General features: G+C 40.6%; 1 protein-coding gene across 5 annotated transcripts in view; it reads right to left on the reverse strand.

Annotated features, from left to right (window-relative positions):
* SLC11A2 (solute carrier family 11 member 2) overlaps window positions 1-26,143 on the reverse strand; it is a 77,818-nt gene that overhangs the window by 8,730 nt on the left and 42,945 nt on the right. For 4 of the 5 annotated variants that reach the window (XM_039332023.1, XM_039332022.1, XM_039332018.1 and 1 more), the window contains 10 exons: window positions 25,077-25,147; window positions 23,616-23,683; window positions 23,210-23,365; window positions 22,414-22,572; window positions 19,461-19,547; window positions 18,468-18,587; window positions 15,824-15,973; window positions 11,528-11,601; window positions 9,194-9,347; window positions 5,287-5,340 (listed from right to left, as the gene is read on the reverse strand). In XM_039332023.1, coding sequence (XP_039187957.1) covers window positions 5,287-5,340; window positions 9,194-9,347; window positions 11,528-11,601; window positions 15,824-15,973; window positions 18,468-18,587; window positions 19,461-19,547; window positions 22,414-22,572; window positions 23,210-23,365; window positions 23,616-23,683; window positions 25,077-25,147 — 1,093 coding nt within the window. Of the gene's footprint in view, window positions 1-1,364; window positions 5,341-9,193; window positions 9,348-11,527; window positions 11,602-15,823; window positions 15,974-18,467; window positions 18,588-19,460; window positions 19,548-22,413; window positions 22,573-23,209; window positions 23,366-23,615; window positions 23,684-25,076; window positions 25,148-26,143 lie in introns of those variants that run through there. The other variant, XM_039332020.1, reaches the window with a different exon arrangement.

Genomic DNA, 26,143 nt, shown 5'->3' on the forward strand with positions numbered 1-26,143 from the left:
CCTTAATAATATGAAAAGATCAAATTGTTCATTGGAAATCTAAAAACAAAACAGCATTTTTTTTTGACAACACGGAGATAATAAAATACAAGAAAAATGCATGTTCCAAAATTTATAAAATTAAGAGGTCAAAACAGTGTGTCTCCTGCAATTCTTGGGTAACAGAAGATCTCAAGGCAGTCACAAACATTATTTGTAGTAAGTTTAGTGAGTCCCCTGGACTGCAAGGGGATCAAACCGGTCAGTCCTGGAGGAGATCAACCCTGACTGCTCTTTAGAAGGCCAGATCTTGAAGTTGAAATTCAAGTACTTTGGCCACCTAATGAGAAGGACTCACTGGAGAAGAGCCTGATGCTGGGAAAGATTGAGGGCAATAGAAGAAAGGGACGACAGAGAATGAGGTGGCTGGATGGAGTCACTGAAGCAGTAGGCGTGAGCTTAAATGGACTCCAGAAGATGGTAGAGGACAGGAAGACCTGGAGGAACGTTGTCCATGGGATCGCGATGGGTCGGACACAACTTCGCAACAACAAGTTCAGGGATGAAACATACAGTATAGGATTTCACATCATAAAGTTCACTGCCATAGGATGTGATGATGATAAGGATAAAAAAACTCAAAGTTTTTTTTAAAGTTTTATTCAAACCCAGGAAGCTATATTTAGCAACAGGTATTAGTTGAGAGAGTTCAATACACTTTGCTTTTTTCATTCAAACTTTACCCTTTGCAGAAGCATCTGGCCAGTCCCTATTATCAAAATAATGGTGAACCGTGGTTCTCATACAGTCAAGAAATCATTCTGTTCAAATTAACAATAGCAATAGCACTTAAGACTTATATATAGCTTCACAGTGCTTTACAGCCCTCTTTGAGTAGTTTACAGAGCCAGCCTATGGCCCCCAACAATCTGGGTCCTCATTTTACCAACCTCGGAAGGATGGAAGGCTGAGTCAACCTTGAGCCCTGTCAGGATCGAACTGCTGGCTGTGAGCAGAATCATCCTGCAATACTGCATTCTAACCACTGCGCCACTACAGCTCAATTGCAGTGTATCTGCTGTTCTAGGTCATTACTCTTCATTACTACAAGGATAATACAAAACTTCACACAGATGTTGACGGTGTACACTAGAGACAGCAAGAGCTTCCAGATTCCTTTCAAGAAGGGGATGCTTCATCAAGATGTGTTCAACCTTCTTCCACACTCAAATGAATGCAGGAGGGAAACTGCCCATTCTCTAAACTGGAGGGCATGTAGCTACCCTTTATGAAATGTTTTCCATGTGTGTTTGGGAAAGATACTGTGGCCTGAATTAGATAATCTTTATGATGTTAATTTAAAAAGAAAGAGACCCAAGCTGAAAAATGTTCCATTTTTTAATCAAAATTAGGTATACAGATTGGTTTAGGCCAGATAAAAATAGACATTTGTTTCACATTATACAAGCCATTATGTAGCTCGAATGTTTTGATACATGATTGCTACATATCTGTTTTTTGAAATCTCGTACTATATTCAAATAGTGTCAGACAGAAATTGACATCCCAAGAGGCAGTTTATCTTCTTTCTGAGAACTTAAAAGTTTAAAGTGCATAGAAAAAAAGTGTAGAGCAGCTGAGAATCTGCTGACTATTTTAAACAGCAGAAATACACAACCAGCCTCAGTATAAACTATAATGCTAAACAAAATCAGAAAACAGTCATCCATACACAATACAAAGCTCAATACGTCTACACAGATAATGCAAGACATATCCTTATTTGCTATTGGTTTAGATGGGAGTGGGACACATGCCAATTTTTTTCTCATGATATATACACAGTAAAAGGGTTAAAATACACAAGCCAGCAAACTGCAACATGGAGCTATGAGACGATCAAACAAATTGCTCTTCAAAATGTAGTACTCTGCTGTAGCAAATCTACATTGCCTACAACAGGAAGTGGGTGCTTCTCCATCAAATCTTAAGTCCCACATAAGCTCCTTTCCCGTGAGTGGAGGTAATGATCCCTTGTTGAGTAGGAATTATCTCAATGATCTATGAACACTATGAACTTTGTAGGCATGGGTGTTTTCTTTAAAAAACAAAACAAAATAGGAACAACCGCCCACCAACTATAGGAAAGCAAATTGTAAAGTGGATGGGAAATGTTGTGCAGTCACTGTTTTAATTTAGATATGTGAGGTAGAAGGATATATTTGTTTCAAGGGGGTCCCATGCATGCAAAAATAGTGCACTTTATCACCTCCAAGTTCCAACCTGGAGTTGTGAGATGATTCCAGTTAAATTCCATTGAAAGCCTTGCGTATTCAATATTGCCTTTTCCAGGCAAAGTTTTTTTTTTCCCTAGCAGCCAATGAGCAGCCCAAACCTTTACAAGTATGGCCCCTCTAATATTTGAACTCTTCCCACAGACTCAACATGCAAGCCAACAAATCAAGCCTACAGATCTCCTGCATTTGCACCCTTCCGCATGAAAAATATCATTAATCAGAAATGCTACGGTCAGCTAGGTAGTTCTCTGTTCCCATTCAAGCCAACAAAATGCAACAGTGACTATGTATTTCTCTTTCAGGGTCTGCTTAATTCAAGGTTAAATAGCTCAGGGTTTTAATAGAACCTGAGTCTGCTTAACTATGTACCTTTCAACATAGACGGATCAGGAAATCTGGGATAATTCTGGTAAAAGTTACAAATCATAATCTTTTCAAACTTATAAATACTTGGAAAGAAAAATGATAAATCACCTCTTTTAAATCTATACGAAGTAAGCACAATGTAGCTTTAACCCAGACCCTGAGCCGTCTGACTTTTAGTAAAAAAAGAAAAATTAAACTTGCTAAAATGCATTAGTCGTCCCAAGATTTATCATAAATACTTTAAAAAGTGGAAAAATACAAACACAAATCTCTTGGTGTTGGTGCTAAATGGGACAGCTGGCTGAAACCGTGTCTACAAGGAAGATATTTTGCTTACACGCTTCATTCAGTTCTGACAATTATACCATAATGAACTTAGTCTTTCCTTAGTCAAGAGTAGTAGTGTTATAATATATATAAGGAACATGTTGTTCAAATCAATTAAATTAGGAATTTCTTCAGAATTTGAAAGATAATTCACAACATACATATCAAAAAGTTAGTACCTCCATCTCAACTATAGCAAAGTAAACAAGTAAACATTAATTTCATCACAAGGTTGCATTTGGTCATCAGTAGTATGATTTGCAAGCGAGTCTTCGCCAACCTTTTCCCTGCAGATGTGATGGGGAACATAGGAGCTGTATAGTGTCAGGCTGGCGTAGGCTGAATTATTGCTCAATGCCGCTCTTAAAGACTCAATCCCCTCCATTCAGACTCGGGAAGGACCTTCTTTTTAAAGTATATTGTACTTTATGAAGGTGGTTCTGCTCAAATTGTGGTAGGAAAATCCAGGTTTTTTTTTCTCATTTGGCTGCTCCTACTTGTGGCAGAACTACAAATCCCAGAATTCTTTGTTATCTTGCTTACTGGTTGCAAAGACTGGGAATTCTGGGATTGTAGCCCCAACACAACATCTTATAGAGGCCTGATAGGGAAGACTGCGCAAGCTTAAGTAAGTAAGTATGATAGTAAGATCTTTAAATAAGGTCCTTGGGGAAGAATATAGACATGGATTAAAAGCTATTTGCCGTCCATCTTGACCAAAAGCTCAGGAATGAAATGTTCTTGGTTCTTTATATGATCTCTCTATCTCTTGATATTTGTCCCTTCCCTGAGAGCACAATATCAGGAAAGATTTTGCAATGCTTTGTTAACAACTGTTTGAGGAATGGGCCAACCAACAGAAACACAGGTAAATCATTAGTGAAAATGACAAGAGGGAGCAAGATCGAGCCAGTTATAACATACAGTCACATTCTTAGCTGAGCATACGCTTTTAAAATGGATGCTTATGTTTCATACTGGGAAGATTTCTGGCTAAAGGAAAAGGTTCATATTCCCATAGATAAGTAATTTGACAGCCAGAAACCCTTCCTTAATATAAACATGCCTGCCATAAAGAATGACAGGAAATACAAATACTATCTTGCTTGAGCAAATGAGGATGAAAGCACACACAAATACAAATGGGAAGTATTTGTAAACGCTGAACACAATTCTTCTGTTTTAAATCTAGATTTGATCTTATAAGCAAGCGGTTTCTCTGCAATTAATGACCAGGCTTCATCTCTCCACTATAATCATGCAGGTCTTCGTTGTTTCGACTCCAATGCTTAAAGAGTCTGACCATCTGTTTGACCATAAGGTGTCCACTTTTTGTAAGTCATTATTTTTGTTATTTTGTTATTTTTGCAATGTCTGCTGCACCTTAGCTGGGAAACGGATCAGCCTGGCATCACAGAGACTTGTTGTTGGCACAGAGGCCACTTGATCTCGGAATACAGCCCCAGCTTTGCCAATTTATGTAATCACTCAAAGATCTATGGGTTTCAATTAATTAGGTGGGCTATTTGCCCCCAGATTTTTGCTCCTCTTCATTCACTGATAGTGATTTATCTAGCACTGCTGATAAAGTCTTAACTCTGAGTTCGAATACTGTCCTCTGGGAGAAAAAAAACCTGACATATAGAAAACAAGCTTGACAATGATTAGGATTTAAGGAGGGGTTTTTTTTTTGCTCTCTCTTTTTTTTTAAGGCAGGTAGATACTTTCCCCACCCATAGTTTTATTGCCTCATCAGAAATTTATTTTGTCACTTGAAGCATAGAATGTGAACAAAGATGAATTCCTGAGTTCCAAAGAATGGTTGCTTTCAACTAGTAAACTTAAGATATCTGTATTCCTACTACAGATGTTAAGAAATATTCCATTAAAGGGCAATTTATGACATGTAATTTTTATGCCATTCGATTTATTAACATTAATCCGATGAGTCTCAACGGGAGTGAAATATTAGCTTCTTGGTTAAATTATAAAGTATCTTAGCTTTTAGCAGCGTACAGAGCGATCTCCACGGAGAACTAATGCTAAGAGAATCAATTAATTTTTCTCCCGAGTGTGATTGTTGAGGATTAACGAAAAATACACATAAGCTTTTCTCATATATACATCCAATAATTTTTAAACACCATTATCACAATTTTAACACTGTGCAAAATTGCACATACATTTGGATATGTTTACAAAGTAAACCATAGAAACGCACTGGCCCTGATGGCTACTTGTTCTGCGGTAGACACAGTGATTAATTAACTGCCGCTGAAGGCGGATCTTCAGTTAGCAAAGTTCTTGTGACTCTTACCGTATGCCCACAAGCCAGGAAGGGAACTCCGAGAGCAATTAAGCACTGCCAACTCTGAAAAAGAGAGAAGAATCCCCAATTAATGGTGCATTTATTAAAAGACTAAAGTATTTTTTCCCCTCAAGCAAATCAAAGAAGCATCGCTATTATCCCTCCTCCCGCTCTGTTCTATGAAGCCCCACCATCCCTACAATTCTGTTCTGTCTCCCAAAATCATTTCAGAGAGAAGCATCAGCAGGCAGACTTCAAAATATGAGCCAGAAATGACACATAATTCTGATTCTGGTCATGGAGAAGTACAGCATTGACAGGGAAAAAAAAAAACCCTGAAGTGCTTACTTTGCTGCACTTGCTATTATTCATGTCAAGAAACAAACCTGATTGACTTATTTCACCCTATCTTCTGTGGGAAGATTTTTATGACTCTCCCTATCTACCCTTTCCTACCAGCTGCAAACCTAAAATTCATCATCTATAAATAGATGCTTTTTTTTATTCCTACCAATTTCCTAGTCAACCATACCGGATAAGAAGCTCTTTGATTGGGAACCAACTCACACAAATTATTAAAGCTGTTTTTAATCAAGCTTAACACATGTTGCAGTCATTCAACAAAACAAGCCTGTGATGCTCCATATGCTGATTGACAAAACTTACTCTAGTCAACGTGTAATGCTAGGAATTGTAATTAAGCAACTATTTGCCAGGCTACAGATTTCTCAACCCTGTCCCAGTGTGTCTGAGAGATTGTTTTGGATGTCTCTTAGGTTGTTTCCTTTTCTCCAAGCATGGGCTTTTGTTGGACACCAGCTGTCTTCATTTCCAAGCTGTGAGCTTTCTGGTCACGTGGCTGGCCCAAGTAAAACAAATAGTAGGCTAAATGGAGGCTCTGGTTTGAGCTTGCAAGGTAGTTCTTCTGTTCCCAAGACATTTCTACTCTAATACTGGTAGTCCTTAATTAACAAAGGTAATTGGGATAGAAACCCCAGTACCAAGCAATGTGGCCATTAAACTAAGTAACCACGACATTTAGCAATGGCAGTTCTAGCAGTCCTAGCTGCCATTGTTATGCAAGGATCCCACGTCACCCTGATTTCCTGCTAGCTTCCTCATTGACTTTGCTTGTGAAAAGCTGTCAAGAAGGGCACAATTGCAAGATATTGTAATATTATAACTGCAGTTGGTCACCGAACACCCAAATTGTGATTACATGACCAGACAATATTAACTAGGTGACATTCCTCAACTGTAATATATGCTTGCCCCTTGTTCATGATTCCACTGGATGTCCTTGAGTTTTCTAGGCTGACAGTTACAACCAAGCTGTTTCTTTGATCCTTATTTTGTTTGTTAATATAGGTAGATATCACCAGGAGTGAGAGTTTAGGGGGAGGGGGGAGCAAGCGAGAGAGGTTGGAAAGAGTCTTCCCTTCAAGACTACTGCTTGTGCGATAAACCCATCAATTGCAGTTGAAGTTACTGAGAACTAGCTCTAAACTGCCCCTCCCTATCCCTACCAAACATCCTGGCTGTTTCTTCTGAATCACTTGACAAGACAAATACCCAGAATTGGGTTTAGAGGTTTTTCCAACAAGACCACTGAATTACATAGCCATTATTTTCTAGAAGTACATGTGCTGCCTTGTCTTCTCGTACTCTGCACAATTGTGGCTCATTTCCTCTCTAAGAGAATATATGTGTTTCTGAAAAGAGGAATAGGGAGAAAGGTAACTGTATATAACTAAAGAAAAAAGGTAACTGATATACAGTAACTAAACAAAATGTGATCAGACTTTTATTGGAGCATGATAGAAAACTAGATGTCATAGTTCCGACTAATGAAACACTTCAAAGAACTTCCAGGCATTGTTTATCCTAAAAGCCTTTATTACAGTGTAACAGTCGGCTCAGGAATTCTGGGAGTTGAAGTCCACGAGTCACAAAAGAGCCAAGATTGCCTACCCCTGCCCTAATGCATTATTTGAACACTGCTATCCTTTAGTTTAGAAGGGTATCAATGCCAACAGGCTTTGACTAAGAATGTCTATGGAGATTCTCAGTCACCCAGGCCATAGTTATCCCAAAGGTGCTTTTTCATGAGGCAACTTTTTCATGATGCAAATGGGACATGACATCATCTATCTCCAGTCTACCACACATCCTTTCAGCATTTCCAAGAAGGCCCCACACCCATTTGCACTACTCAGGTGACCCTGAGATAAAACTCCAGGTGGCCTCAATGACTCTCTAAAAGAATGCAAATGATCAGTTGTCTGCAAGGAGTATAAAGCCTTCATTCATCTACACCATCCAGTCAGAGCTGAAGAAGCTTCTTGAATGAGAAGTGAAACATCTTCAAAGAAAAAAACAAGTAAGTCCAGTTGCCTTGTGAAAAAGCACCTAGACTGAAGAAGTTAATATATACCACTGAATTACTAATGGACCCAGACAACACATTGTCTATTAAGTATTTGATTGTAAAACTAGAAAATTAATAAAATATTTATATAAAAAAGCACGTTTGAGATAACTCTGACTAAGAACTTCAGAAGATTCTTTGTAGACTAGGTGAATGAATGGACAATCAAATGGAAGATGTGGTTAACTTTATATAAGTGTAAAATGATATTTAGATAACTGGCCAGAATTACCCTGTGGTAAAATGGGCTGCAAAAAAATTTATATTAAAAAAAAAAATCCTGCCTCAACTGCACACAACCATTGATGGAACTAAGCTGCCTGTAGCTATTTTGGAGCCATAGTAGATGGGTCAAGGGGACTGTTCAATGAACAACAGCTCTAAAAAAAAAAAAAAAAAAAAAAAAAACAAAACAAAAAAAAAAACCACATATTTCATACTTTTGTTCATTAGGGAAATAAAATTGTCAACATGTATAATGCCCTTATACAAACCATCTGGAATACTGGGTAGAGTTCTGTGCATCATTTTTGAAAAAGGATGTATTTGAGCTAGAAAAAGTGTAAGGCGGGGTCTTCAAACTTGGCCCTTTTATAACTTGTGGACTTCAGCTCCCAGAATTCCTCAGCTGGCTGAGGAATTCTGGGAGGTGAAGTCCACAAGTCATAAAAGGGCCAAGTTTGAAGACCCCTGGTGTAAGGGGACTCCAACACATGCCTTATGAGAAAAGAGTGGATTGTTTGGGACTCTTTAGCTTCAAAATTAGGTGACAGAAGAGGAGCTGATTGAGGTTTATTACATTATGGAAAAAAATGGACAAGATAATTGTTACTCCCTCTCTCAGTATATAAGGGTCATCTAATGAAACTGATTGAAGGGACAGCTAAAACAGAAAAAAAGGAATGCACTGTTAACCTAGGGAATTCATTGCCATAAGATATAGGATATGGCGATGATCACTAACTTGACTTTAAAAGAGGACTGAGTGAATTCATGGAATACAGGTCTGTGGGGGATGGCTGCTTACTGACTGACTCAGTAAATATCAGTGGCAGTGGACCACAGCAAGGCAGAGGTACCTGGCAGGTAACATAGAAACATAGAAAACTGATGGCAGAAAAAGACCCAGTGGACCACTGACCCTGCCCTTTGAGTGTTTTGTTTGTTTTTTGTTTTCTTTTTAATTAATTAATTTCAGGTGATAGACACCTGTTTATCCCATGTATGTTTAAACTCAGTTGCTGATGATTGACCCACTACACCTCTGGAAGTTGGTTCCTATCTGGATGGCTACTGTGAGAAACCAAACACCATCCTAAAAAAAAATGGGCTCTGGCATCATCCAAGGGACTATTCTACGTCTCTTATGACCCAGTCTGACCGCTGCCTTTGTTAAAAACAGAAAAATCCCTAAAGAAATCACTGCTAAGAGAACATGGGAAAACCCCTGTGAGGAAAGCAAGAGCATGTAAGCCATCACTAACTCACCAGATATGCCACGAAGGCCAAGTAGAGAATGCTGATAATTGAAGCACATACATACAACACTGTTTGTCCTAGGGCAGTCACATAGATCACCACAAAGTACATGTTAATGCTGCAGATGATCACAATGAGAATTCCCCCAGCGATTTTCCAGCCCCTAGAAGACCAAAAAAAAAATTACAAAGAGAAGAAAATGGATCGGGAATAACTACTTAGGACTAACTGTTGACAAACACATATACACAATTTAAGTTCCTCATTTCTGACTGGATTTCAGTTATTTTGACGTACCCATCCCTCACTTCCACACAGCATAGTGGGCAAAAAACAATAAATCCTCATTCTTTGCACCGTACTACAAGTAGTCCTCGACTTACAACCGTTCATTTAGTGACCGTTCCAAGTTACAATGGCACTGAAAAATGTGACTTATGATCGTTTTTCACAACCTGTGCCGCATTCCCATGATCATGTGATCAAAATTCAGGTGCTTTAGAACTGACTCATATTTATGACGGTTGCTGTGTCCTGGGGTCAGGTGATTCCCCTTTTGCGACCTTCCGACAAGCAAAGTCAATGGGGAAGCCAGATTCACTTAACAACCGGGTTACTAACTTACCAATTGCGGTGATTCAGTTAACAACTGTGGCAAGAAAGGTTGTAAAATGGGGCAAAACTCACTTAATAAATGTCTCATTTAACAACAAAAATTTTGGGCTCAACTGTGGTCGTACGTTAAGGACTACCTGTACATATGTTGCTAAAAAACATTACCTTTCTACCAGCACTTGCATGTCTTACATCTTCTTCAAACATTTCCCTATCTTTAAAAGATGTACCCAAATTCAACTTTTTGCTTTGATTTTTTTTTTCAACATTTAGTTATAAAACTTCAATCATTCAGTACATTTTCCCTGACAAACACAGCCGTCTAGATCACGGGTGTCAAACTCGCCACGTCACATGACGTGCCGCGATGTATGGTGACTTTTTCCCCATTGCCGGAGCTGGGGTGGGCGCGGTTTCGGCATGACGCATCCATCCCACAGGCTGGCAGTCTAGATCTTTCATATATTCGCTTTCAAATCTTCCAGTCCTCAGACACAGATACAATCCTCATGCATGCTAAACAAATTGCACTGTCACTCGGCACTTCATCGCCCAGGAATCTTGCACTCCTATTTTTTAGCCGACGTTTCCAAAATAAATTGCACAATAAATAAAACTACCGAAACCAGTGCCTTGTGGGATTTTAAAAAAAACACACCAAATAATGTAGACGTCTGTGGATTGAAACGCTGCAATGATTACAGTAGGAAAATAATGCAATCTTTGGCAAAAGCATAAGGACGAGCCGTGGTGGTGGGCTGCCAAGCAGTTTGATTCTCACCAGCTCAAGGTTGACTCAGCCTTCCATCCTTCCAAGGTCAGTAAAATGAGGATCCAGATTGTTGGGGGCAATAGGCTGACTTTGTAAACCACTTAGAGAGGGCTGTAAAGCACTGTGAAGCGGTATATAAGTCCAAGTGCTACTGCTATAACAAATGTGCAAATGTTTCTTTCTGTATATTAGGCGTGAGATAGTTAGGCATGGATTCAAGCTCTTCTTCCGTTACTGAAAAGCATTTTGATCCTCTAAGATGTTTATATAGCAAATCTAGAAATCCTGCATGTCAATTGCCAATCTGCAAAAAGTCATAAAATCTACAGCCAAGTGCAGATTCGGGGCGATATTTACCCTGAAAAAGAAGAAGCGTCCATCTGCAGATTTTGCGCTAGTGTATGATCTGCTAGTCTAAATTCCATCTTTTGAAAAATAATTGCAAATGAATAGATTCTGGTGTTCATGCTAGTTATAATACAAACTCTACTCTGCCGTTGGCAGATAGAAAACAGAAAGGAAGTGCACTCTCAGTGTGTAATGGGCTGTGAGAATAACATTGAGGAATAGCTTCACTAAAGCAATGGTCAGGTAAGAAAAATCAGGGTCCAAACTGGGAATGTAATTTGAAAAAAACATCTCAGACTTGACACAAACACACTCACACACACACACAGTTCTCTTAGGATAAAGTGAGAGGGGAGGTACATTCAGAATTGCAAGATTCTGCTAACATAATAAAAGTAGTTTTAATATTTGTGACTTTGGTATTAAGTCTGGTCTATCTCCTGGAATGGACACAATGTGCTTAAAATATAGGTGGTCATTGCAGGCCATGCTGTTACATGGTGACAATGGGAAAAAAAAACCTCAGAGATGTGTGTTAAGGAAACAGCTAAGCTTAATCAAATATAACACTCAACACATTCCAGATGTGGACAACACTTCATACTTACAGGCCATTGGCAAAGTCATTCATCACTGGACGCAGACTTGTGAACGTGAGCACTGGGATTAAAGCAAAGGGTAGCTGGAAAGGAAGAGAAGGAAATTATGCACCAGAAAGGGGTCTTTGGTTATCTGCATACAAAGTAAAAGCTGGTGTAGTAATGAACTGCAAATGCAAAAAGCTGAAAACGGTTCCAAAACACGACTTATTCACTCAAGCTTTTTTCCTCACGTTAACTGCTGAAGGTTTTTCAGGGCCGAATGTAGCATCTTCTAAGAACTGAACAGAAGCACTATTGTCCCTTTACACCAAGGCCCCCATCAAACTAGATGGCTGCATGTAGGCAACCATGGCAATAAGGTGTGATACAGACGGCACTTAGGTGTGGACAATCCATCTTATAGTGAGGACACATTCAGATTTCTTTCCTATTTCCAACGTTCCCAAAGCTCTTTCCAAGGTTAACAACGTCACGTCAGACCCTTCTGCCATACTCTTCTGACCTCGGACAATGGGGAACAAAACAGGGGGAAGGAGAAATAAACAGCAGCATTACTCAGTTTCCAATTAGGCAGGTAGTTCAATGTAGCAACTCAGAGAGAGGACAGGATTGGACCTAATGGCTTTTAAGTTACAGAAGAGTAAATTTTGTTCAATATTAGGAAAAACATTCAGTAATAAAGGCAACATCCAATCTGGTAAGATCAGCACTCCCCAATCAGACAAAGAGTGGTCTCTCTCCCTCACCCCTCATCTCAAATCTTCTACAGAAGACGCCATAGCCTTCACTCTCCATACTGTTCTGACTCATCGGGAGCAGCGGGGGACCTAGGTAAGGATGCTCTTTGTAGATTTTAGCTCTGCATTTAACACAATTCTCCCATACACATTGATGTCTAAACTTGTCAACCATCGGACTTTCACATTCAATCTGCCTTTCGATTATGAAGTTCCGGGCTGGCTGCTCTCAGAGGGTTAGATTAGGCAACTATATCTCCTCAGCCCTTATTCTTAATACTAGCTCCCCACAGGGCTGTGTTTTGAGCCCCCTACTTTACACCCTCTACACCGGGCATGTCAAACTCACGACGTCACGTGACGTCGCGCAACGTATCGGGCCGATTTTGCCATTGCCGGCAATGGGGTGAGCGTGGCTTCCACGGGACACATCCGGCCTGCGGGCCGGCAGTTTGACATCCCTGCTCTACACTTATGACTGTACCCCCACTCATCCCAGCAATATTATTGTTAAATCTGCAGATGATACAACAGTGGTGGGGCTTATCTCCAAGGGGGATGAGTCTGCCTACCAGGATGCGGTGGAGCGGTTGCTCTTATGGTACAGAGACAATAATTTGGTTCTCAACACCACTAAGACCAAGGAGCTTATAGTAAATCATAAAGGGAATAGATCAGACATTCAGTCCCTGATCATCAGCGGAGACTATGTGGAACAGGTGGCCAGCTTTAGGTTTCTGGGTGTTAACATAAAGGAGGACCTGACCTGGAGTGCTCATGATATAGCATTGGTTAAGAAGGCCTAGCAGAGATTATATTTCTTGACACTTCTCAGGAAACAACAACTGAATGAAAAACTGCCCGTGACCTTCTACTCTTGCTCCATAGAGAGCATTCAAACCTATTGCATTTGTGTGTAGTTTGCCACCTACACAGTAGCAGATAGGAAAGCACTCCAGAGAGTCATTACCATCGCACGGAGGATTACTGGCTGCCCTCTCCTTCCCCCTCTACAAAAAATAATTTTTAAAGCCAGAGCTGTAATCATATTAAATACTACTGTATAGTGCAGTGGTTCTCAACCTTTCTAATGCCGCGACCCCATAATACAGTTCCCCATGTTGTGGTGACCCCCAACCACTTATACATCACCAGGTACCAGGGGCGTGGCCAAAGAAAAGGGGGGAAAATGGTGGACAGCCTTGTTTGGCGACCCCCGTGAAATGGTCATTTGACCCCAAATGGGGTCCCGACCCACAGGTTGAGAACCACTGGTATAGTGCAACATATTAGGGGCAGCGCAATGGTGAATAGAATGTGAAGGATGTGTGTATATAATATGTTTTTTTTTTACCTGTAGTTTTTACTTGTGTAAAGTGTGCATTGTGGACAGCACTTATTTTCGTTGTGGGGTACACAATGACAATAAATATTATTCTATTCTATTCTATTCTATTCTATTCTATTCTATTCTATTCTATTCTATTCTATACTATTCTATTCTATTCATCTTGGGAATGGCTTAGCTCTAGCTTTTGAATATGAATCAGAAGTTCAGTATTGTATGTTTCTACGTTCAAGCAAAGGAGAAAATAAAAGCGGAGAATGAATAATGAAGTGAGAGTATTAAGTGGCTTCAAAATTACAAGCTGGGAAAGCTTCCTACTGGGAAATAAACATTTGAGAAAATTGCAAGAGGAAAGGGAGATAACCGGATTTGCCATAGTTATGGTTTATTGCCTTAGAAAAGGCAGGCATAAAAAAGCAGAAATTCAACTAGAATGATTCACAAGTTAAGATCTAGCTTTGGTTTGGCGCATTAGGCTATTCACAAGCCTTGTTTCACTACAGGACAGCCAATCCCTTATGATTAGCGTTGATAATTCCCAAACCGCTGAAAAGACATTTCCACTTGCCGCTGATATATTGTATGCTTAAGGAGGGTCCAAATGTTCTTGATTCATCAAATTTAATTAACTGCATTAACTGCATTTTCACTGATTTATTAATTTCATTGGGAAAAAAAAGTCCACTTCTTAACAGAAGAACAGCTACAAAAGAAGGCTCTTATGCAAGGCTTACAAGTCAGGTAGCCCAATCCTAGCGTTTTTTTGTTTTGCATTTTCCTACACCATTTCTAATCTGCAAGGGGCAGCAGCTGTCCTTGAGGGGGGCGGGAACCCCTTCCTAGTTCACAAAATAATAAAATGATCTCTCTGCTTCACATAATGTAGCCCTGATGTAAACAAAATCAATATGAGATGGATTTTCTCAGGACCCAAATCCCTTCCAGCTATCAGCCCAAGAAAACCGAATTAATACTCCTGGATAAGCTTAGATAATATTTATAACATAATTCTGGAGAGCAAAGTCAAGAGCTACAGGAGGCCATGAAAAATATCCCCTTAAAGGAGAATAATTGTAGCTCAGAGTTGGTGATCTCTGAGCTTTGTTGTTTTCTTGCAGATGTTTCATTAACCAAACTAGGTAACCTCATCAGTGCTAATCAGTTCTAGTTGATTATGTTACCTAGTTTGGGTAATAAAACATCTGCAAGAAAGCCCAGAGAGCACCAAGGACCCCTCAAATATCCCATTGCATGCTAGCACAAGACTTTAATCCTTAAGTGACAAAAAAAAACAACAACAGGATCTTCAGGACTTTTTCAGTAGAATCGTTTGGGTGAGCCATTGATTTTAAGTAAGGTTTTTTTTTGTTGCCATTCTAATATCACTGAATTCACTCATTCCTTGTTTCTTTGCAGGGGAAAAATGAGGCTAGTATTGTTAGACTGCCTCAAATTATTTGCATTTACTTGCCAAACATCCTTCACTGGATTGACAGTACAGGTAGTCCTCGACTTACAATAGTTCATTTAGCGACCGTTCAAAGCAACAATGTCACTGAAAAAAGTGACTTATGCCATTTTCCACATTTATGACCATTTGCAGCATCCCCTCGGTCACACAATTAAAATTCAGATGTTAGTAACCGATTCATATTTACGACGGTTGCAGTGTCCTGGAGTCATGTGATCCCCTTTTGTGACTTTCTGACAAGCAAAATCAATGGGGAAAACCAGCTTCGCTGAACAACTGTGTTACTAATTTACCAACTGCAGTGATTCACTTAACAGCTGTGGCAAGAAAAGTCATAAAACGGGGCAAAACTCACTTAACAAATGTTTCACTTAGCAATAGAAATTTTGGGCTCAACTGTGGTCATTAGTTGAGGACTATCTGTAGTAGTTATCCTTTTTTGTTTATATCTTTTTGTGTGTGTGTGCAAATCATGGAATTGGATCTAGACTCTCTGCCTTACTGCCCAGACGAAACCCCTACTATTTTTTTTCTGGGGCAGGGGTAGGCAACCTTGGCTCTTTTATGACTCGTGGACTTCAACTCCCAGAATTCCTGAGCCAGCCATGCTGAGGGAAAAGGGAGAGGCTTCCAAGCTGAGCCATGCTGGCTCAGGAATTCTGGGAGTTGAAGTCCACGAGTCATAAAAGAGCCAAGGTTGCCTACCCGTTCTGGGGAGAAGAACCACGGCTAATTAGAGCCCCTACCTGTAAACTCATGAGGACATTGAGGAAGTCATTCATGCCGGTCAAGTGTTCCACATCTTTGAAAATGGCAACCAGAAGAGTTGGAGTGATGGCAATGGAGCGGGTTAGAACCACACGAGCAAACCGCGACCACTTCAGATTAAGGAATCCCTGAAAACAAGGAAGAGATCAGAACCATTCAGACAAGACACGGTCTACTGAGGAAAAGTAGTATCTCCTGCTGGGGCAGAAAACATGTCTGACTACAAATTTCACAACCTCTTTTATTTTCTGCAGTCAAAGTCAAAGTACTTTTGCAGTTATTAACCAGACTAGAGTAAAATAGCAGAATTAAATTTATAAACTAAGGCTGAGGTAAAATAGGGTTAGAGTGAGACAAATAAAGTTAAATGAATAAAATATATACTCAAATCAAATGGTCCCTGGCAAGGTCCAGAGAGGCCTTGTTCCGCCTAAAGCAGTTATTTTTGCAGTTGTCAAATGAATTGTATTGAGAACACAAACCGTCTTGCTGTGCAACACACTTCAGAGCTCTCTGCAGTTGCTGGGCAATTGTGGAAAAAGATTCAGCTGCAACATTTGCACCCTTTTTGGAATTAAACCTAAGCACAGCTTATTCTAAACAATGTTGGGTTCGATAATAAGGGCTGAAACACATGAGTGCTAGAGATATGCAAAATTCTTAACCCAGGAATTGAAAATTCTGAAGAACATTGGAATGTTTTCTTCCATATTATGCCCACTCTCCTCCTGGATCATTTCTTGCAGGAGGCAGTTTGATAAGTGTCCAGAATTTAAATTTTCTAAACTAAAATTAATTGGATCTGGTCCTGAAGCCCATTCTGTTTCATCCAAAGCTGCTTCCGGTACCGAGGACTTCCTTCTGGAAACCCTCAAATTGCCCCTGGAAACTGGGAGGGGGTTCGGCAGAGAGAGGAGGAACATTGTAGAGTTCTCCAGAATGTTCTATTTCCAGGTTGATAATTTGTTTTTTGCAGATCTCTAAATGAGACTCACGATTCATCAGCAAAGAGCAAGTTGGGGGCAAGTAAAGTTTCTGCAGCTTGTTTTCACAGTAATAAATTGCAGGGAATCAACCCTACCTATGGTCCAATGACAAATATACCCAGATCCTTTTATTGATACTGCCTAATCCTAACCTACTTTGAGGGGGGGGTGTTGTTATGAAGAATGGGAACATGCCCTTAGATAATACTAAATACTTTCAATTTATTGGACATTACATCAAAGCCAGATGGTGTACTTGACCACTTATCAGTGGTTTGACCAAGGCGTAAGGAAATTTAGCTATGTGTGACCTGTTTCAACCTAACAAAAAGAGAAATGCAGGATTGTAGCAAATGGTCTCCTTCTGGTCCATCTGATCCAGGGCTGTCAGCCTTGGCAGGTAGCAGTTTTGGGGGGATTTTAATGGGACTTTTTCCCAGTCTTATCTGTCTTTGCTGCTGATCAGACCTACACATAAAACCACTCTACTGCTAAATCTGGACCCTCCTGATTTGTTTAAGTACCTAATTTATTCTATTTTAATTAATGGAAATTCTTTGCAAACTGAATTCCAAATTAATTAATTTAATTAACAGAAAACGAAAGTAGGTAGTTTGCTTTGGATTGACAATTGTTAGTTGGGCACAACTAGCAGAAGTGAAGAGGGCACAGGACCAGGGAAATGGTAGGCTGAAATCTTTGGGAACCCTATGAACAACTGAACTTATACAAAGGCAAAGAGATTTGATGAATGACAGCCTAACTAGTGTCATAAGGAAAACACTTGAATGGCATTTCCTCCACAGGTTAATCTAAAGAGGGCATTTTACCCAGCATGGTGTCCTTTAATTGCCTGAAAAGATACCCCTCATCTAACCCAGTGGTGGGATTAAAATATGTGAACAACCGGTTCTCTGTGTGGATGCCGCTTCCGGAAGTTCATTCTGGGCCTGGGCAACAAAAAATTAGCTACCGGTTCTGCCGAAGTAGTGTTAATCGGCTGAATCCCACCACTAATCCATCCCCATATCCCAGATATAGGGCTGGGTAACACTTTGGATTCCACTTCCAAAGGTCCTTTTGCATGCTTGGGAACATGGAGGTAGCATCAGTCAACAACCCTTTAAAACAGCTGTATCTTCTCCTAGTTTTGCACAATTAGCTTTTGAAGGAACTACAGACAGATGCTATCCCCACAGTCTTGACACATGCTGAAGCCCCTTTTAGAAATCACATCCTAAGCTCTGCAGCTTTAATAGACGTGCTCCCAATCCTTCTGAAGTTGCTCATCTCTTATTTCCTTGCTTCAGTTTAACAATGATAGTTTTCAGCATCACTTGGTCGCTGCATAAAAATCTGTTTACAAAACAAGACACCACAACAGTCAGGGAGGGAGGACAAATACATTGCTTAGGGATCACACGAACTGTCCAACTGAAAAGAGAAAATGTCCGCATACAATTTTTCTCACAAAGAAAGTGTCCATACCACAAAGATTCCTGGCTGTGGCATCTGGGAACTGAGCCACTTGGACGACATCCTTAGATTCCTATCACTTTAATTTTGCAGAACTTATAGGGATATCGACTGGAAAGATAAGTCAAATGTAAATCAACATTTTAAAAGATTAAAATACCTCCATAACAAACTGTCCAGAGTAAGTTCCTGTCATTGTTGAGCTCTGTCCTGCAGCAAGAATGCCAATAGCCCAGATGTAGAGAGCAGCAGGGCCAAAGTAACAACCTAGAATTACTCCCTAAAACACAAAAGAGTTCTTTTAAAAAAAATGAAGCTGTAAACCTTAGATTAAGCCTTCTATGTCAGCAGTCTAATGCAAAGTGACACTTTGTGAAATCACTGTTTGGATTAGCAAGGGCCAATTTACTCAGAGAGACTTGACTCTGAATGCTATAGTTACTGTGCACATGCTTATTTCCCAAAAATATCACCATGGCCAAGAACAACACTTTGCTCATAAGCCCATGCCAGATAATTATATTGCTCCTCTGGATGGAAAACCTAACAAAATAACCTGACTACAGTATGGCCTTTTGCAGAATGGTAGGGACAGAAGGTTCACAAATGCCTTATACTGAAAAATATTTTCTTGATCTTGAGAGAAATACCCGGAAGGCAAGTAACTACTAAAGTGCCAATTTGGGTACTGAAACATTTGGAGCTACTCTACTTAGATGTTTGTCTCCTGATAGAACTTCCATCCGGTTCAGTTGCTTTAGAGTGCTAATGAAGGCAGAACTGGAAGAACTTGTGATCTTTTCACATATCTGTTTCATCTTCCCACTTACTCTGTTATGAGCCCCCCCCCCTCTCTCTCAGCACAGCACAGTCAGTTCAAGAGTAGAGCAGAAAGACCCATCAGCTCTGGCTAGCAAGGCCAGAGTGATAAAGGATACTGGGAAGTCCATCAGTACTGCCCATCTTTGAATTAGTAGATGAAGGTACTTTTTCTACAGATTGATCCACCTGAATTTGCCCTCCTCCCAATGTAAAGTTTTAGAAGTTTTAGAAATATCTTTAGGGTATTCAAAGGCTGATTCGGAAATTCAAGAGCCATTACACATGGATCTTTAACTATTGCTAAATTGAACATGTGAAGCTTTTCACTCACCCCTTTGTAGATATCCACTTCCAGGGTGCTATTATCTGCTTGAAACAGCACAGCTTGGGCAAAGCTTTTGTTTGCACAGATGTCATGCTGTGAACATACAAGTAGACATTTTGTGTTACAACTAAGAGACCCCTGTGGCACAAAACTGTTTTAAAAGAATAACAACCAAGAATTCTGGTTTACATTGACCTTTCCCTCTTGTAATGGAGATAGAGATGATGAGGAGGGAGGAGGAGGGAGGGAGGGAGGGAGGGAGGGAGGAGGAGGAGGAGGAGGAGGAGGAACAACTGATAGCATTCAAGGAAACTTGAAACACACAAGAGGCTGTCCTTCCAGTATAGCCTCAAGCTCTTTTATCTGTTCACTGGTCTTGAAAGACCAGCCCAAGCAAAAAGGGAATATGACAGGTGCTACCTTCCAAGCAACAGGAAAGGGGAGACAAAGAGTGTTTGACAGATTACTTGTTTCCACCACAAATTTTATTGCTTTTAATTTATTGCAAAGCATCCTGTCTTGGTTACATGGAGCTGATAATCCTACTGGGAGTTCTATTCTATTATCCTCAGTACTTGCTGTAGTGGTTTAATTCTCTCCACTAATTCTCCCTCCTAAAAGCAGGGGAAGAGAAGCTGAGGTTCACATACAAATCCTGCAAACACACGGAAACATAGGAGTATATGCACAACTCATCCTCCTCTTTTAAATCAGAAGTGCAAACAAGATGAAGAAGGAAACAGGATACAGATGTAGGTGTAAAGAAAAGTTATTAACAACATTGGCAAGAGAGGCAAAATGGAGGAACAAAGCTGGATTGAAGGAAGGGAGGCAGTAACTAAGCAGGAAAGGAAAGAAGCACTTAAGAAATTGGAAAGTACATTAACTCATATGATTTGGTCATGTCCGTTTTTGGGTTTTTGTTTGTTTGTTTTGAGGGAAGTTAGCCCCCCCCCCAACAAGGAAATATTAAAAAGGAAAAAATATTTTTCACCAAAAGGATTTTTTGAAAAGCAGAAACCAAACCTGGCCCCAAATTTCTTTGCCCCAAGCAAGAGCTAACCTCATAGCAATGCAGATATAAGACCATCAGGAAGGTTGGAGCCAGGGAACTCAAGACAAAGAAACTCTTAAGAGTCATTAGCCCAGCCCCAGGAACAGGAGATGACTTTGGGGATATAATAGGACTAACCCATTACCATCAAGTATACCATAGAGACACACCTAAACTCAGGTCAGAATACGGGACACAGGAAATAGCCTCAAAGTTCATGCCACAGGAACAGGAAACTATTCCAAACAAAAGTCTAGAGGGGGTATAAAAAAAACCCAAGTCCATGTGCTCAGCCCTTCTCTCCTCTGATCTTTCCTGAAGAACCATCTCTCTGCAATAAACTGTAACCTTCTTCCCAAAGCAGTCGCCATGTTTGCTTATTTATTCCCGGCTTGGATGAACCAGGATGAAGACTTTACTTCTAACAGTTTTTTTTAAAACAGCATACATATAAAAGTGGCTGTATGGGGGAATCTTTTCAAATTAAAGATCAATGTCATTTTGAATTATATTTCAAAATTAGGGAACCTGAACGTTTTTGAAGAATATTGCTTATACTGGGCATGGGGAATAGCTAAAGGAATTATATTGAGAGATTGGAAATGTAGCATTACACCGGATATCAAACACTGGATTTAAGAAATATGTAAATCATCTTTGATAAAGTTTTTTCTACTAAGCAAAAAATGATAATAATACTGAATGTTTCCCTTTGGCATAAACGATTATATTTTACAAAAATAGACAATTTCATGGATAATTTGATACATTATTAACAGATTAAATGAATTTGGAATAATTAGTTATATCAGTTTGGTACGTTATTTTTTTTGTTTAATTTTTTCTTTACTTGTTTCGATATTGCAATATCGCTGGCAATTTGGAACGGAGTTGCTGTCACTAAGCCATGCAGTCTTGAGGCATGATATCATGTGACTGCATGGCTTAGGGATAACAGTTCTAGAAGTCCTGGTTGCCATCATTAAACAAATACTATGTGGGTCACTAAGCAAAGGCCTCATATAACTGCAATTTCCAACTTCCTGATGGCTTCCCCATTGATTTTGCATGCGGAAAGCCGGTAGGGAATGTCACAAATCATGATCGTGGGACACTGTGATGGCCAGAACCCGTTTTAGGTCCTCCTCGTTCAGCGCCATTGTTAAGTTTGAATGGCCGCTGAACAAAGTGGTCATAACCCGAGGACCACCTGTATTACTGTTTTTATTTTAATTGTTTTTTCCCTTTGTTTTTTAAATTGCAACAAAAAAAAATTAAGTAAGGATTTTTTTTTAAGTATTTAAAACAATCCTTGCAATCCATTACTTAGAAAATTACTTAGAAAATATAAAGGAGCATTTATTGCTTACTAATGTAATATGAAAGCAGAGACATCACCCTGCCAACAAAAGTACGTATAGTCAAGGCCATGGTTTTCCCAGTTGCAATGTATGGCTGTGAAAGTTGGACCATAAGAAAGGCTGAGCGCCAAAGAATTGAGGCCTTTGATCTATGGTGCTGGAGAAGACTCCTGCGAGTCCCCTGGACTGCAAGGCGATCAAACCGGTCAGTCCTAGAGGAGATCAACCCTGACTGCTCTTTAGAAGGCCAGATCCTGAAGTTGAAACTCAAGTACTTTGGCCACCTAATGAGAAAGAAGGACTCACTGGAGAAGAGCCCAATGCTGGGAAAGATTGAGGGCTAGAGAAGAAGGGAACGACAGAGAATGAGGTGGCTGGATGGAGTCACTGAAGCAGTCGACGTGAACTTAAATGGACTCCAGAAGATGGTAGAAGACAGGAAAACCTGGAGGAACGTTGCCCATGGGGTCGCAATGGGTCAGACACAACTTCGCAATTAACAACAACAACAATGTAACATGAAAGAAGAAAGGAAGAAACTCACCACATCTTGGTTCGTCTTTTTATAAAAAGCTTCGGCAAAGACTGAGACAACAAAGACATTGATGATGAAGGAGATAAAGAGGGCTATACAGGATTCAATGAAGAAATACTTGTTGGCCTCAGAAACTTCCTTCTTTTTGGCCCGATTCACCTGTCGAGACTAAACAGCAAAATCCGATTCACACAGCCACCAAAAAGCAGCTTCATTGAAGTATGACCTTCTCCCTTCTATCTTCAGCTACTTTCACTTATTTATTAGATTTTTACCTGTTTTTTTTTTTTACTTTAGAAGTAACTCAAGGTGGCAAACATACCTAATCTCCCTCCTCCTATTTTTTTCCCCCCAAACTAACAACCCTGTGAGGTGGGTTGGGCTGAGAGAGACAGCTACCGGCCCAAAGTTCCTGGCTTTCATGCCCAAGGGAAGGCTAGAATTCAGTCTCCTGGTCTCTATGCCAGCATCTTCACCACTGCACCACACTGGCTCTCAAGCAAATCTACATCAATGAGGCTTGTGGAACTTCTGCTGTAGAGGGAGTCGTTTTAAGAAGAACCAGGAGTTTCTCTTTGCTACTCTAGTGCTCTTCATGAGCTGGAAATTCTGAAGGAAAAACTCGCTCATGGAATTTCCAACTGTGGTGAAATTACGGCCATTGTCCAAGAAGAAATTGGCTCAGGAATTCTGGGATTTGAAGTCCACAAGTCATAAAAGGGCCATAGTTCCCCATCTCTGCACTATGGCATTAGAGAGAGAATACATGGGTGCAAAGGGCTTCCATGAGGAAACCCACACTTACCTTGACCAAAGCAGAATGCAGGTACATGTTATGAGGCATGATGACAGCACCTACGATCCCAACAGCTTGCTCCAGCTGGGCAGGCCCACAGCCTTCACAATAAGGCATAAACATCCCTTTGAGCAGCTGCCCTTGGTCTGGTTTTACAGTTATATACTGCAGAAGACACATGAGAAGGCATCCAAGGGGGAAAAAAAAAAGACATTGGCATTAGCATCGTCCTTGGCAAAGCTCAGAGTCCCATTATAAAAGTCCCCATCGATGCAGCGATATGAAGTTTGGCCCCAAAATGTTTCTTTAGTTTTGGAGGGAGTATTTTGCCCAAAAGACAGGAAAAGGCTTATGTGAGATTCAAAAGCTGCACTGTTCATTTTAAAGATCTATATATACACAAAGGCAGTGTTACCTCATATCCAAACGTGACAGCCATGATAGTAATGAGGAAGCCAAACAATGCTTCCAGTTTCCTCAAACCTAAAAGAGACACACAGCCACTATAAATAGGAAAATTAATATTTGCCAATTAACATAATTAAGATTGTTTTTAGCCAGATTGAAATATATGCTCTGTTCATTAAATGATCACAATGGAATACATACATACATACATGAACACGCATGAACACACGCTGGCTGTTAAAAGACACGAACAACATTTGCAGGTATGGACCCATATGACCAATTTTGGTCACACATTTGATCTTGCCAATGCACAGATTTTGTCTGGAGATACCACCAAGGGAGGCCGCCTACTTAAAGAGACTTGGCTTTCCGATGAGAACTCTATAAACCGCCATGTAAAACTCTGCTCAGCACACCAAATGCTGAGAACGTGGGAAAAACAATGCCAGGATTCCCAACGAAAGCAATTCATTCACCCCTTACAGGACCAGAGGGGTATAGCGATAGAAAAAACAGGGGACCCCCCCCCCATTGGGAGTCCGTACACGAGCAAGAGAGCTAATTAAGGGTGGAATAGAATCCAGTACACATCTTGCAGAGAGTTTGGTGGTGAATGGCGGGAAGGAGCCTTTCAACATGCCTTGGGGCATCCCCTGAGAGGGGCAACAAAAGTGGAGACAGGAATGGGCGTGCTAGAGCCTTCCTGGACAAACATTCAGACCCATCTGACAGATCATCTTGAAACACTCACACACACGCAGGAGCAATGGGGCGAAAAAGCAAGAGGGCAATAGAAGAAGGGGACGACAGAGAATGAGGTGGCTGGATGGAGTCACTGAAGCAGTAGGCGTGAGCTTAAATGGACTCCAGAAGATGGTAGAGGACAGGAAGGCCTGGAGGAACATTGTCCATGGGGTCGCGATGGGTCGGACACGACTTTGCAACTAACAACAACAACTTACTACTAAAATCAATGGTACAATTCCCATAAAGAGCCTGCAATCCTTCCTAAATGGAAGAACTGCAGATTTAGCAGCCATTCTAAGAGGGCTGGGGGGGGGGGGGAATAAAACCTAAAATTCTCCCACTGCAGCTGCCAGAGAGCTGCTAATACAGGCAAGGCCCAAGGGGCTCTAAGCTGAGTCATTTCAGCAAGATGGCAGCAGCACTGGGGGAAAGTGGGATGGGAGAAAATCCCAAGATTCTCCCATAGTACCTCTGGGATATATATTTGGGTTAGCACATGAAAGAAAAAGAGGGAGAACGCACATATAATTGTCTCCTCTGCATGGCAAGTCATTTTTGAAAGGAATCAAGTTAAAATCTTTCCAGCTTTGTGCACAAAGTGAATTCTCTGGAGCGTGGCAAGCAGAGCCCTTCCCACACATCAAAGAGCCTTAATCTCATCAATCAAGAGATTATTTAAGAAATAAAAGAAATCTGCTTCAGTAGGAAAAGCGCTTACCATACTTGTCCAGGAAGAGAAACACAAAGGTATCAGCTATTGTTATGAGCACTCCACCCCACAAAGGGATTCTGTGGGAAGACAAAAGCAGATGAACAAGCTTCAGATTACTCTACATAGGTCAGCGTCTACCTGATTATTCCTTCCATTTAAGGCAGACCTCACCAAGGATGTAGCCCAAATTTATCTCTAAGTACAAAAGGTGGACAAATCACTTATTTAAGGGCGAGGGGAGAGTCATTACAATCCAGAGAACAGAAAGCCTCCTTAACCAGGAAACAAACTGGGCAGTCTAGCAACACATGCAGAAAAGTGTCACATTTTGTGTAGTTTAGCTATTATCAATGGCTCTGTCAGAGTGAAGTCTGAGTCCTCCTATCATTTAGAACACTGGTTCTTAACCTGGGCGATTTCGTTTTTCAGGGGGGGCGATGGAACAAAAAGGGGGCAATATGGGGGCGATGGAGCGAGACGTTTTGAGGACACTTTTGAGACTTTTTCATACAGTGAATCGCTGTATATCTGTCATACAAAAACATCAGATCGCTCGCTATTAGTGGATTGAATTGTGATTTCAAATGTTCCTCCAGCTAGCTTCAGTACAGAACGCCGTACATATATGAATATGCATCGCTTATCTTCATGCGCGTTGCACAGCAGCCTCTACCCATGCAGTGGCGCGCCAATGGCCAGAATGGGCAGTGATGGAGGGGGGAGCGCTTCTTTCGAAACATCGCATGCTGAATGGCTGTCCCCTGTGATGTCAACTGTAATGTCAACGTAACTGTTGAAACTAGGTTTATCGACGTCCACGTGTGTTTTTCTAGTGTTCCAGTGCAGTCGAAAATTTAATTTACAGGTAGTGCCTTTCATTTCGAAGACCTCTCAACATGGCCGAGAAGAGGAAGTGTCGCCAATATTCGACGGAATACCTAAAATTGGGATTCATTCCATCTCCTTCCAACATACAGCTTCTGTTTTGTCTTCTTTGTGAGAAAACATTTTCAAATGAAGCGATGAATCCTTCCCGACTGAAAGACCATTTGGTAAGAATTCATTCGGATAAA

This window comes from Crotalus tigris, unplaced genomic scaffold (assembly GCF_016545835.1).
Source record: "Crotalus tigris isolate CLP2741 ecotype Arizona unplaced genomic scaffold, ASM1654583v1 scf7180000024441.2113493, whole genome shotgun sequence".
Lineage (NCBI taxonomy): Eukaryota > Metazoa > Chordata > Lepidosauria > Squamata > Viperidae > Crotalus > Crotalus tigris.